Source organism: Nicotiana sylvestris, chromosome 12, assembly GCF_000393655.2.
Source record: "Nicotiana sylvestris chromosome 12, ASM39365v2, whole genome shotgun sequence".
Classification (NCBI taxonomy): Eukaryota; Viridiplantae; Streptophyta; class Magnoliopsida; order Solanales; family Solanaceae; genus Nicotiana; species Nicotiana sylvestris.
The window spans coordinates 15,867,953-15,880,513 of NC_091068.1; the positions used below are offsets into that span (position 1 = coordinate 15,867,953).

Here is a 12,561-nt window from a genome sequence, read left to right on the forward strand (position 1 = left end):
TGGCAGGTCTTACATATAAAACTCAGATACAGTTCCATCAAAGTCAAACAACAGGAAATAAAACTCACAGATGCCACACATTATTATCAAACGTAATTTTTTTCTTTTTTATGAAGATATTAACCTGTATAAAATTTTAGTGCACATGTCACCAATAACCAATAGCTAAGTTGCTCGGACTTATGTGCGGGTATCCGATACGGGTGCGGATCTAAAGATCGGATATATCCTTCATGATCTAAAATCTAAGATTCTGATCCAGGTAGAGGGATACGGGTGCGGTGACTTGGCTATTTTAAAACATAGCTATAAAAATATGCCTAAATTATGAGACATTATGTGAAAAACTAACATATAGCTTGTACAATGTAGTAACTCAATCTTTTATTCTCAAATTATAGGTAGCCATCTAGAAACGTACATTAGCTTTTGTCTTAAGAAATCTAAATACCAAATCTTATCTCTAATTTCCCCATAGTTTATGGTCAAAGTATCCAACGTCATTGACCAGATCCGGTACGTATCCCACACTCATACTAGTGTCGGTGTCGTGTCGACATGGGTGCACACAACTTAGATCAATAGCTTGAAGTCCAGAAACATCATGTGAGGAAATGAATTCACAATTCCTCAAGCAGTTACCTTTTAAATTAAGATTACTTAGGTTTTTAATTGTCTAAGGGTGCCATTTGTACAAATATTTACCTTTAAAGGAAAAAGGAAAAAAAAAAAGGGGGTGGGGGGTGGGGTGGGGGACACAATTGTACAAAGTGTAAATTGTGGAAGGAGAGGGTAGGAGTGGAGTAGATAGAAGTTCCTAAACGGATATTTAAACAGAAACTGTCAAACGTTGATCTTAAAGCAGCACAAGGCAGAGTCAGTTTCAGAAGAAATCTTAGTGTAGTAGGTGCTAATAAGGGCTGTATGACTGAAGAAAATCAAAAAAGGAGAGGCATACATGATTCAACTCGAGCATATGTTAATTGCTTCTAAAATATTCTGAAGACATCAACCACCTCTTTATAAATTGCCTACTTTTCAATGTGGATTTTGCATATGTATACTTTTGTTCATATATTTTTTCCGTATGAAAGGAGTGACTATAATTTTAAAAAAAATTAAATACTAAGTAAACTCTAATAAGAGAGGTTAAAAGTGATTGTTTTTTATTTTTTCTGTATAATTTGACAATTTTGATCCCAGAAATTTAATAAGGCAGTGATTCTACTCTCTGACATAATTTTTGATTTTTCTTTTCTTTTTCTCAATAGCGCGAGTTGAAATTCTTTTTCACTTATTTTTAGCAGGATTTGTTCTGCCAAATCTGACTTTATTCCCTTTTCTTTTATTTTTAGCAGGAATTTCATAGCGCGAGTTGGAACTCCAGTTTGGAAGGGACGAAAACATTAATTTAGCTCAAGTTAAGCGGACCAGTAATTACTTTACTACTCCGTGCCTCTTATACAAAATAAAAACTAAAAATAAGGCAGCCCCGTGCACTAAGCTCCCCGCTATGAGCTGGGTCCGGTAAAGGGCCAGACCACATAAAAACGTTGTGATTCAAAGTGAACCATTTGTTTATGTTCTTCAAGGCTAATAACTGACTCAAGATGTTACTCTGTAGCTCACAAAATAGGAACAAATCAACAGTGATATCAATTTAAATAAAGGAATCCATAATGATATTTATAATTAGAAAGACAGGAAATCATGTTTTTTACATAAGTTTGTACTAACAATTCCATATTGGCAACATCAGAATGACAAATAGAAAGTAGAACAATCTTCTTAAGCACTGCTCTTGATAACTTCATCATCTGCATAACTTGCTTTCAGCTCGCCCTTAACATCTGCGTCTTGGAAATAATCCTCGCGAGCGTTATCAGCTAACATCAAAGCCACCAACCAAAAGAGCGCAGAATCAAGAGACAAAAAGGCGCCTCCACCAAGAAGACCGGTCTTGGTTGTTGGGCAATCAGTTTGCAAGTTGTGATGGATGTTGCGCGTGATATGAAGTTGCTCGGAGATTGTAGGCCACAATATTAATGCTGCTGCTAAACCAGTTGTGCCCCTTTGATTCAAAGGCAGAAAATACCAAAAGAACCATAAGTTCAGTCACTCACATACAAGAACAACAACAACAACAACAAAAAACCCAGTGTAATCCCGCAAGTGGAGTCTAGGGAGGATAATGTGTACACAGACCTTACCCCTACCTTGTGAAGGTAGAGAGACTGTTTTAGGTTCAATCACTCACATCCCACCAAGAAAGTGAACTCGATAGCATCATTTTTAGTGATGAGATATAAGTTCAATCACTAAAAGAGGAAAAATGAGGCAACTAAAAGACAGGTTCATGTTCACACATGCATATTATGTGCCCTCCCGCAGTTGCATTTTTGTGTGACTAAATATTAACTTCCTTATCCTTGTTGTCATCGACATCATCTTCATCATAATTCTTATTTTAATTGTTGTTATTATAAAAAAGGAAAATTATTGTTACTTTTATACCAGTCAGACAACATTATTAGTGTTTTTATTTGTAGACAATGAAAATCAAATGAACAAGTATGTTACCAAGAATGATGTATTTACCAACTCGTGGGCAAAAACAGTCAACATAAGACATAGGGAATAGTGAACTAGGATTAAGGCTCAGGGTCTATCCAAAACAGTCTCTCTGTCCTGGGTAAGGATAAGGCTGCATACAATGTTGTTGAATAGTGAACTAGGATTAAGAAAAAGGTCAATGAATGAAGAGATTAAAAACAGTGCAAATGACCGGTTGAAGAGTACTTACAATGCGATGTTGAGGACCACAACAAAACTAGTGTTTTTGAGCAAAGCAGCTTGTGGGATTGATTTCCCTTGATACGGATAAAATAACGACAGGAAATCGGCCACAGAAGATGCAACAAGAAGAGCAAAAGACAAATAGCCCAAGGCAACAGTAGGGTCAGACTTGTATTTACAAATAACACGCCTTTTCCTGGTATTGCAGTCCCAGCTGCAATAAACATAACCAAAAAGTTCAAACTAAGGGAGGACGAAATAACAAAACATACAAGATACTTAACCACTATATTGTGCATCTACTCATCAATGATGCTCAATTGTCTACACTTCTCACAAAAAAATTAGGAGGAATCATCTTGTTTCGCACATTATACTTTTCACAATCTACAAATAGTTACAAGATAAGTGTTATATTACTTGGAAACCGCCACACTGCCTGACATACCACAAATAGGGGAAGAGAAAATCAAGAAACTGTTCCATGTTAGCTTTTTATAAGATTATTATAAAGTAGACAAAAAACCTCCAAGAACATTATATATTACATGTCTAGCCACAATTAATAAAGTCTTAATTGCTCTGTCATTTGAATAAGAGTAATTTAAGCCATGAAGCATCAGCGCAATATCCTGCCATATTACAATGTAACCTTTGATTCTATAGTTCTCCCTGTCTACGGGGTATCACATGAGTAGAATAAGGCACGTCTTTGAACTCGACCCTTAAAAAGGAAAATATTACTCCCTCGGTCCCAATTTATGTGGCATCATTTAGATATTGAGAGTCGAAATTCTTAATTTTGACCGTGAATTTAGACATAAAATCTTTAAGTTTTTTGAAATAAAATTTACATATCCGAAAACTACATACAAAGTATTGTAAGTCACAATTATTAACAATTTATAATATCTAAAAGGCATATGAAAAAATTACAGTCAAAGAATAAGTCGTTACTCTCGAAATCCGAATAATGTCACATAAATTGGGACAAATTGAGTACTCAGTAGCAAAGAAATTTTCTTTTGCAATGCTGACAATTTCTCGATACCGCACACTACTGAGAAGAGAAGACATATGTTCCTATAATAATATGGTTCCTAGAGCTGCATGGAAGGTTTACTTTCACTTGGTCAATAGCAATGGACTACAATATAGCTGAAAATTTATAGAAAATGGATAACCTATGTCAGTTGCTATTTATGTGCAAGCAATTGGGAAAGAATGTGAATTATCTGTTGCTACAATGCCACATAGCAAGTAAAATGATGGACAAGGCATCAATGGTTAATTTCAGCTACTAAATTTCCCCTGTCAAACCCCCATATTTTATTTTTCAGCTAAACCCTACACCTCTTAAATCCCATGTCAGGGAGTCAATATTGATCTTTTTGCAATTTGTTGCATTGATGACTTGAATCACCAATCCAAATAACTGGAAGCTGCTTTACACTTGCCTCTTCGTCAAATTACTCTTTACAAATATGACAGAAATCCTTATCATAAACTTAGCAAATTACAATCATTAAATTCTTCCATTTCTCAAAATCACACATCATGTCGAGCAATACTCAGCTAGCAAACCAAGTCATCAAATTTGAATTTTGAAAAGAAAAATGTAATGTCAACAGCCCGAGCGAAAGTGAGGAAGATCAAAATTCACCAAGAATTGGGCTAGGAAACACCATTCATGTTACTGTTGGTGACATACTGACCATTCACACATAGCAAAATAGGGCATTACGGCCCATATGTGACTGGCTAATTGGTCACCGTTAATCACATTTTCCAAATTAAATCAAACATACTGAACAATGTCCTAGTCCAACTTAAAAGACAAGAGTTAGTAATGTCAAATGTTTTATTCCTTATACATACAGCTCTCCAAACTTAGAATAAACCTTTTTAAAAACTTAATTAAGTCAAAAAAATTAAAGAAAAATAAAGGGGTTAAAAATTCTCGGTAAATGTGCGTGTTCCATCCTGCCGCATACAAAAGCATGTTATTAAATGCAACACGTTTCTAAATTTAACCAGTCTTTTTTGGAGTACATGAAAAAGTTAAGTAGCTTAAGAAAGTAGAATAACATCAGTTTTCGACATAACATATTTATTTTAGCATCTCAAAAAAATTAAAATTTGATTTTACTTTTTATTCTACAAGAAGATGGAAACTTGTTTCCTCATAAATTAGAATTAAGCTGAAAGTTCAACATGATAATTGGAAAAGTTTATAGACGCCAATTTATATCAAGTGAAAGAGCGCGAGCTTAGCTGTGTTAAAAGGATAGATTGTCCAAAGTTACAATCAAGTTTAAAGACTTCATTATTTCCTTTTATTCATAGTTCAATTTTTAATCAATAAAGTTCATTATTTTCTGAGGAATGATATTGGGGCAGGCCTAATATCACCGAGTTCCAAACATTCTAGGTTATGCTGTTTTTTGATGATCAAAATAGAAGAATTAAGACTAGGGTTTAGGGTTTAGAATCTACGGATTACTAACCAATGGGGCAACAACGAAGTCGAAGCCGCCGTGAATGTTGAGAGACAGAAGTTGAGGCATGTCATCGCTGAACTCCGTCTCGACTCCACAGTACTTGGCGTCATTTTTCTCGTCTCCTTGCCTTTCTCCGAGCGGCATTTTTAAAGTTCCTTCTACTGCGATTGGAGGCCGAGCTAGAAGAGCTCAAGTGTGAGACTGAGAGTGCTCGTACTATATATGAAGGGCGAACTGCGAAGGGCGGGGTTTTGCGAGGGCTTTAGCCTATATATGTGGAGGTGGCTAGGGTTCTGAATTTAATCGGGTCGGATCATTTCGGGGAAACCGAAACCCGATTGGACAAACCCGGGTTGAGGGGGAAGCAAACCTTTTTCTTTTCTTTTGGGGTCAATATGGAAGTTAATATTAGTAATAGTAATATGTAACATGTCCTTTGGCACGAAATACAAGTTATACATAAATTATAACATAAAGATTAGTTACGGATGAATTAATAATACATAATTTATTTTTTATTTGTGTTTGGCTCGTTCTTTAAAATTAGATATATAATATAGAGAAGTTAATTGCTCGAGAGAATTACCAAAAAAAAAATAGATTTTTTTCTCAGCATAACTATAAAATTACATAGATGTATGTGTAACATGTTAAGGTTTGACATAGTAATTTGAAGAATACAGGTAAAAATATGAATTCAAAACGTTTTGTCTTTTCATAATCATTATTTGAGGTAAATTATCTAATATTGTTATTTTCAGTAAAAAAAAAAGTTGTTTAGGCCGATTATAAAGTTTTTGGTACCATTTACAAGTTAACGTGAAACAATTTAAACATTGCCTAACATACGTAATATGGTCAAAGTGAAAATGTTTTCTTAAAATGGAAAGCAAGCTAAAGTGGCAAACTCCTCCAAAACTCATTTTTCTTATAACTAGCACCTACTATATTATTATTATTATTATTATTATTATTATTATTATTATTATTATTATTATTATTATTATTATTATTATTATTATTATTATTATTATTAATCTTGAACACTCAAAAGTTTACACGTTTGACTTGCTAATATTATTACTAGTCTTTATATATTTTTTCTGAAAAAAAATTCCACAACCAACCAAACACCGGAAATAACTTTTCGAAAAATATCTTTCTGGAAAACTATTTCCATTGAAGTCATTTTCCAAGGAAAGAATTTCTCCTAAATTGAACTTACAAGATGAACATGATAAACATTTCAATTCGTGAATGATTCTCTAGGTATATTTTTTTTGGTCATAAGGAAGTACTTATATTAATAAAAATTAAGAGTGAGCATCAGTACAGGGAGCAGGATACGCTATAGGCATCGAAGTAACTAAACTAGTCCTATTAGAGTTTACTACATGCACACCTACAACGGGTGCATTACAAACCAAAACATCATTACTACAAAAACTATTTAGAAAAGAGGTCGTTGGCGTTGAGGAGCTCATGGAAAACTTTTCGTTAACGAGCCTCCGGTGAGTTGTTCCTACTTGATCTTGATGGTGCAATTACTAGACAAAAGGTGGTGGTATTGCAAAAAGAAGACAACTGCTACCATCTGCATGTTTGGCTCCATATTTAGGTAGACTGTTTACGATACTATTTTTCTCCCTGTAGACATGGTGGATAGGCGGACTACCCAGATGTAGAAGCAACAACCTGCAGTCATTAATAATGTTAGTATAATGCATATTAGGTGTGGTGAGCATACCAATGATCTCCTGTGCATCTATCTTAATGACGATGGGTGGTAGTTGGTTGCGCACAACAATTTGCAATTCCATGAGTAGCGCAAGGAGTTCTGTATGGACACTGGTAGCTTGGTGTGATTTACCGGCAAAGCCCATGATCCAGTGGCCCTGTGAGTCACGAAAGACACCTCCTATTCCGTATTTTTGGAGCATTGATAAGGCAGAGCCGTCGATGTTGAGTTTATAGTAAGTAGCATGTGAGGGATGCCATTTGATGTATAAAGGAGTGGGGGAATGTTTTTTTCGACTGTTGTGAGTTAGGAAATAGTATTCAGCTGCTGTAGTGATTAGCAAAGGAATATTAATGGGAATTTTTTTATGTTCCAGTGTGTTTTTATTTCTTATATACCATATGTGCCATAGAGCAAAAGAGAAGAGGATAGTTGGAGGGATGTCATGTGGAGTGGAGGGTAGAGGCGTATGTATAAGCCTGTAGTGCTATGTTTTATGGTTTGCGTGAGTTGGAGCAAAACATTGGAGTGGTATTGTTAATTTGAGAGAATCCCACAACTGAGTAGCTTGAGGGCATTCAAGAAAAAAGTGTTTCGCTGTTTCTGGAGCCATATGACACTGAGTACATATATGGGATGATATGATACTTAATCGTGAGAGATACGTAGCAGTTGGGAGTCGGTTGTGTGATAGCAACCAGAGAAAAAAAGATATTTTTGGTGGAATTGGGAGTTTCCAAATCCATGTGTATGAGGGGTGCTGGTTGTTAGTTGGAATGAGCGATTGGTAGCTGGATTTGACAGAGAAATGGCCGTCCTTGGTAAGGCTCCAGAAAATTTGATCAAAATTTGTTTGGATAAAAGGCATATAGGTACTTTTTATGAGTGCCTTTAATTTATTTGGAAAGTCAAATGGTAGGCTGACAAAGTGCCATTCATGATTGTAATAGTAATCAGAGACTAGTTTATGCTCCTCACGGGACAGTAGTGGACCAGAGATGCAAGAGCGAAAGAGCATATTTTGTTTTAGCCAAAGGTCAGTCCAAAATTTGACGTGATGGCCAGTTGCGAGATTTCATTTGTAACCTAGGAAGCAGTAGGACCAACCATGGAGGATATTATGCCAAATAAATGATGCATTATGCTTGCGCAGTTGTTTGTATCGTATATATGTGTTAAGGAGGAATTATGCCCATACTTGGGTTAGATTTTGGAAAAGTCACCAGACAAGGCTTGCGTATAGAGCCTTAGTTTTTGTGGCAAGGTTTTGTATGCCCAAACCTCCTTGGTCTATTGGTTGGGTTACCATACTCCTTTTTATGAGATGTAATTTTTTCTTCTGGGGTGTTGTGCCCCATAGAAAATTTTATTGATAGCGAGTGAGATGAGAAAGGATATGGCTGGGGATTGTGAGATATTGCATGATGTGATTTGGTAGGTGGTTAAGGGTAGAACAGATGAGAGTAGTACGACCTGCTTTAGCCAAGAATTTTATTTTCCATCCAGCAAGTTTGTTTTTGAAATTGTCCAATAGGAATTGGAAATCAGATTTTGAGGGTTTCTTGACAAAGATGAGGAAGCCTAAGTATCTGCCAAAAGTTTTCCCTTCGTTCATATGGAAAAGATTGAGCACTGATGTTTTGGTGGTTGTTGAGCAATTTTTGGAAAAGAATATTTTTGATTTATGAAAATTTATAGTTTGGCAAGAGTGGGTAGTAAAATGATTAAGAGTGTCGATGATTGATTCGCATGTAAGGGGTGTAACTTTTGCAGTGAGAATAATATCATCGGCAAAGAACAAATGGGACATTAACGGACCTCTAGTAGCTAGGGAGATGGGCTGCCAAGCACAATAGTCTACTGCCGTGTTTATTTTGCGGGAAAACATTTCTAGACCGAGGATGAATAAATATGGCGATAGTGGATCTTCCTGGCGGATGCCTCTGGTTGGGTTGAAATATTCAGTAGGGTTCCCATTGATTAGGATTGAGGTGGAGGTGGTTGTGACACAAGACATAATCAGTTGAATAAAATTTGGGGAAAATTCAGTGTAACTAGTGTGTGGTGTATGAATAACCATTCCAGTTGGTCAAAAGCTTTCCCAAGATCTAATTTGAGAAGCATGTATGGAGTTTTTTCTTTCATTTTACGAAAATGAGACATTAATTCCTGAACAATAATTGCATTATCAGCAGCTCGTAGTTTTTTCTGTAAACTAGATTGGGTGGGATTGATAAGATGTTCCAGGATCGGTTTTAGTCTATTTACAATAATTTTTGTAATAACTTTGTAAATAGTATTGCAAAGGCTTATTGGGCGGAATTGGGACATTGAAGAAGCGTGTTTGTTTTGGGGGATTAAGCAAATAAGAGTGGTATTGATAGAAGGGTCGATCTTATGATCATTAAAGGTTTTGTGACAAAAATATTTGACAAAGCTACCAATGGTATTCCAATATTTTTGGTAGAAATAGGAGTGTAGCCCATCCGGGCCAGGTGCTTTTAAGGGTTTAAAATAGTGTATTGCATCAAGAATCTCTGCATCCTGAAGTGGGCTATCCAGAGAAATTTGATTTGCCGGAGTTACGACATTTGAGGGGTGTATGTGGCGGTGTCTACATGAGAGAGTAGATTTTGTAGTAAAGAGTGTGTGATAATAATTTTTAATGTGAGTTTTAATGAGGTGTGGGTCAGTGAGCTAGTTTTCCCCTAGATCTTGTAGGGCAGTGATACGATTATATCATCTACGATTTAAAGTGGAGAGATGAAAAAAATATGTATTTGCATCTCCATCGTTTAACCAGTAGATACGCGATTTTAATTTCCAGAAGTCTTCTTCTAGCTTAAGGATTTGTTTAAATTTAATTAATAACTGATGTTCCAAATTTTGAAGGAATATGCTAGTGAGGTAATTTACGGATAATTGGATGCCTCCTAAACGAGCTAAGTTTTTTTTACGTTTGAAAATATTTTCAAAAGTGGATTTGTTCCATTTTTTGACTACTTTAGTAAAGTGAGTAATGACTGGTAGTAGTTGTGGTTTTGCTTGCCAAGCTTGTTGAACTAATGCGGAAAAAGTGGGGTGTGAGGCCCAAATTGTTTCAAATTTAAATATTTTTTGTCTAGGTAAAGGACAGTAATATAGTTGAAGTAAAAGAGTGCAATAGTCAAAATGTATACGTGGGAGGTGTGTAACTAGGGCATCTGGATAATGATTTATCCATTCATAATTTGCGAGGAAGCGATCTATACGTTCGAGAATATTGTGTCTATTGGAATGACTGTTTGTCCAAGTGTAACGGCTACATTTGTAACCGAGGTCACTTAGGTGGCAATAATTAATACAATCTAGGAACTTATTTGATCGTGAAATATTAATTGTTCGTCCTCCAAACTTATCGGAGGTGTGGGTTATTTCATTAAAGTCCCCTCATATGAGCCATGGCCCCTTGTAGTTATCATGTAAGCACATTAGATTTTTCCAAATAAGTTGTTTATTTATAGAGTCAGTGCTAGCATATATGGCCGTAAATAACCACTTATAGGGAAGGGGATTTACCTGGATGTGGCAGTGTATCTCTTACTGGGTTGTGGCCACTAGTTCCACTGTAAGTGCATCACTATTCCACAATATTGCAATTCCCCCCGATTGGCCCACAGCGGCCACCTCAGCCATGCCCATAAAGTGAAAATCTTCTTTCAAACTTTGATGGTCAACACAGTGTGTTTCAAGAAGAGCAACAAGAGAAAGGACAATGATAATCGAGAAGAGAGTGGAAATTACGTCGGAACTCAGGAGATTTAGCTCATCTACAATTCCATATAATGAAGTTCATATTATTATTGGATTGAGTGAGCAGTTGACTGCTCTGTGTGTCCTCCAAGGTGTTGTGTTGCTCCCCTAGGCGTAGACGGAGTGTGGGAATCAGTAGTATTGCATACTTTCCCACCTCTGAATTTGTGGTAGGTCGTACATCTCAGTAGGTTTGGAGGGCAATTTAGGTAATTTTTTCTTTCGTACTCCTCCTTTTGGACAAAGACTCTGATGCCATCGAGCCAAGCTAGAACTGAGTATTTTTTACCTGTTGTAAGTCATTGCTGCTGCCATTTCTTGTTGAAAATCATTGTTTTGTGCGTCAAGATTAGGAAAAGGGGGTGGGGTTTGTGGGGGTGATTGAATAGGTGGTGCTGATGGTTCCAACATTATGGAGGGTGGATTTGGAAGAGAATATGGTTGTATCCAAGGGGTTGAGGGAACTAGCTATGTTGGCGGGTAGAAGGGCATTTGAATGAGGTGGGGATATAGGTGGGTGGTGTCCCAGGTTGGCGTTGGTGGAGTGAGAGGTTGGTAGGGTGCAAGATAAGGGGCTTGCATCATAGACCAATGGTACCTGGCATAGATTTTCGTCCTTAAGCTCATCCCTTCCGTGATGATTTTTGCAAGGTCTCTCGTATTGTTGATGAGAATTATGACTTCCTTCAGCCAAAAGGTTAGGATGGTCGTTGTATGGGTAGTTTGGGCTGTGAAGATTGTTGTGTTGGGTTCCATTATGAGGTGTGGAAGAGGAAGTGAGTGTGGAGTGTGTTGATGTATTAGTCTATTTGTAGTGCTACTGTTGTGGTAGTTTGTTCTTCTGTGTGGATGAGGAAATTGGGTGGGATACATCTTGAGTATTAGAAGAAGATATGTGAGAAAACAACGTGGTATTTGAGGTAGCTGATGGATGTTGTGTAGTTAATGGCATATTAGTGGTGCAATTTGCCGGTTCTGAGTTGGAGGGTGGGTTATGTTTGTTGGGTTGAGGTAGCTGTTGTGTGGTATTGGGGTTGGGGAGGTCATCATTGCATATTTGCATGGATAAGGTAATTGGTTGTAGTGTTGTAGAAGAAAGGTTTGTGTTGGTATTAGGGATATTTTAATTAATTGGAGGTAGGGAATTATAAGGGTCTAGGCTTTTTAGATTGGCTGAGTAGGATTGAATAGAGGGATTTGAGGGTTCCTGCGTGGCTAAAGGGGTAACGTGTCCCTCCAATAATGTTGCATGGGCCAGAGGAGGTGTGGGTACTTGGGTTTTTTTTGTGGGCTTGTTGGCCATGTGTATTGGGTAGCGGTATGTTAAAGGGTATAGGGATTAATGGGCTAGTTAGAGAGGGTTGTTTAGTGATTAAATCATTATTTTCATTATTTAGTAGATAAGCAAATTTATTAGTGTTGTTAGTTAGAGAAGTTGAGAGTTGATTAATATTAAGAGAGTCATTATGCTTTGTGTTAATGGAAAGATTAGTAAAAGGCAAAGTATTAGGGTTTTTAGACAAACCTGTAATCTTCATGTTGGTGCCTTGTGGTGTACAAGGTGGCGGAAGGAAACCCGCTGCCAACTAAGTGGATGTTGGTTTTGCGGCGCTTGATTTTGGCAATGATTTCCTTGGAAATTGAACTATTTTCCATTCATCATTTGGGGGGGGGGGAAGGTTGATGTACTGGAGTCAATAGGATTTGGAGTTTGTTGTTTTGGTGAGAGGTATG

At 36.8% G+C, this 12,561-nt stretch overlaps 1 protein-coding gene across 1 annotated transcript; it reads right to left on the minus strand.

Moving 5' to 3' along the window:
• Positions 1-1,657: 1,657 nt before the first annotated feature.
• Positions 1,658-5,542, minus strand: LOC104245048 (uncharacterized). Its single transcript, XM_070165550.1, has 3 exons — positions 5,304-5,542; positions 2,804-3,010; positions 1,658-2,071 (listed from the first exon to the last, which is right to left on the minus strand). The coding sequence occupies exons 1-3, from the start codon at positions 5,405-5,407 to the stop codon at positions 1,789-1,791; spliced, it is 594 nt and encodes a 197-aa protein (XP_070021651.1). The 5' UTR covers positions 5,408-5,542; the 3' UTR covers positions 1,658-1,788.
• Positions 5,543-12,561: the final 7,019 nt, after the last annotated feature.

Excerpts from the sequence above, each read along its gene's own strand:
- LOC104245048 (XM_070165550.1), bottom strand. The coding sequence starts at position 5,407 with ATGACGCCAAGTACTGTGGAGTCGAGACGGAGTTCAGCGATGACATGC. Across the intron at positions 3,011-5,303 it reads ACTTCGTTGTTGCCCCATTG|CTGGGACTGCAATACCAGGA; the intron begins GTTAGTAATCCG and ends TGTTTATTGCAG. Across the intron at positions 2,072-2,803 it reads GTGGTCCTCAACATCGCATT|GGGCACAACTGGTTTAGCAG; the intron begins GTAAGTACTCTT and ends TTTGAATCAAAG.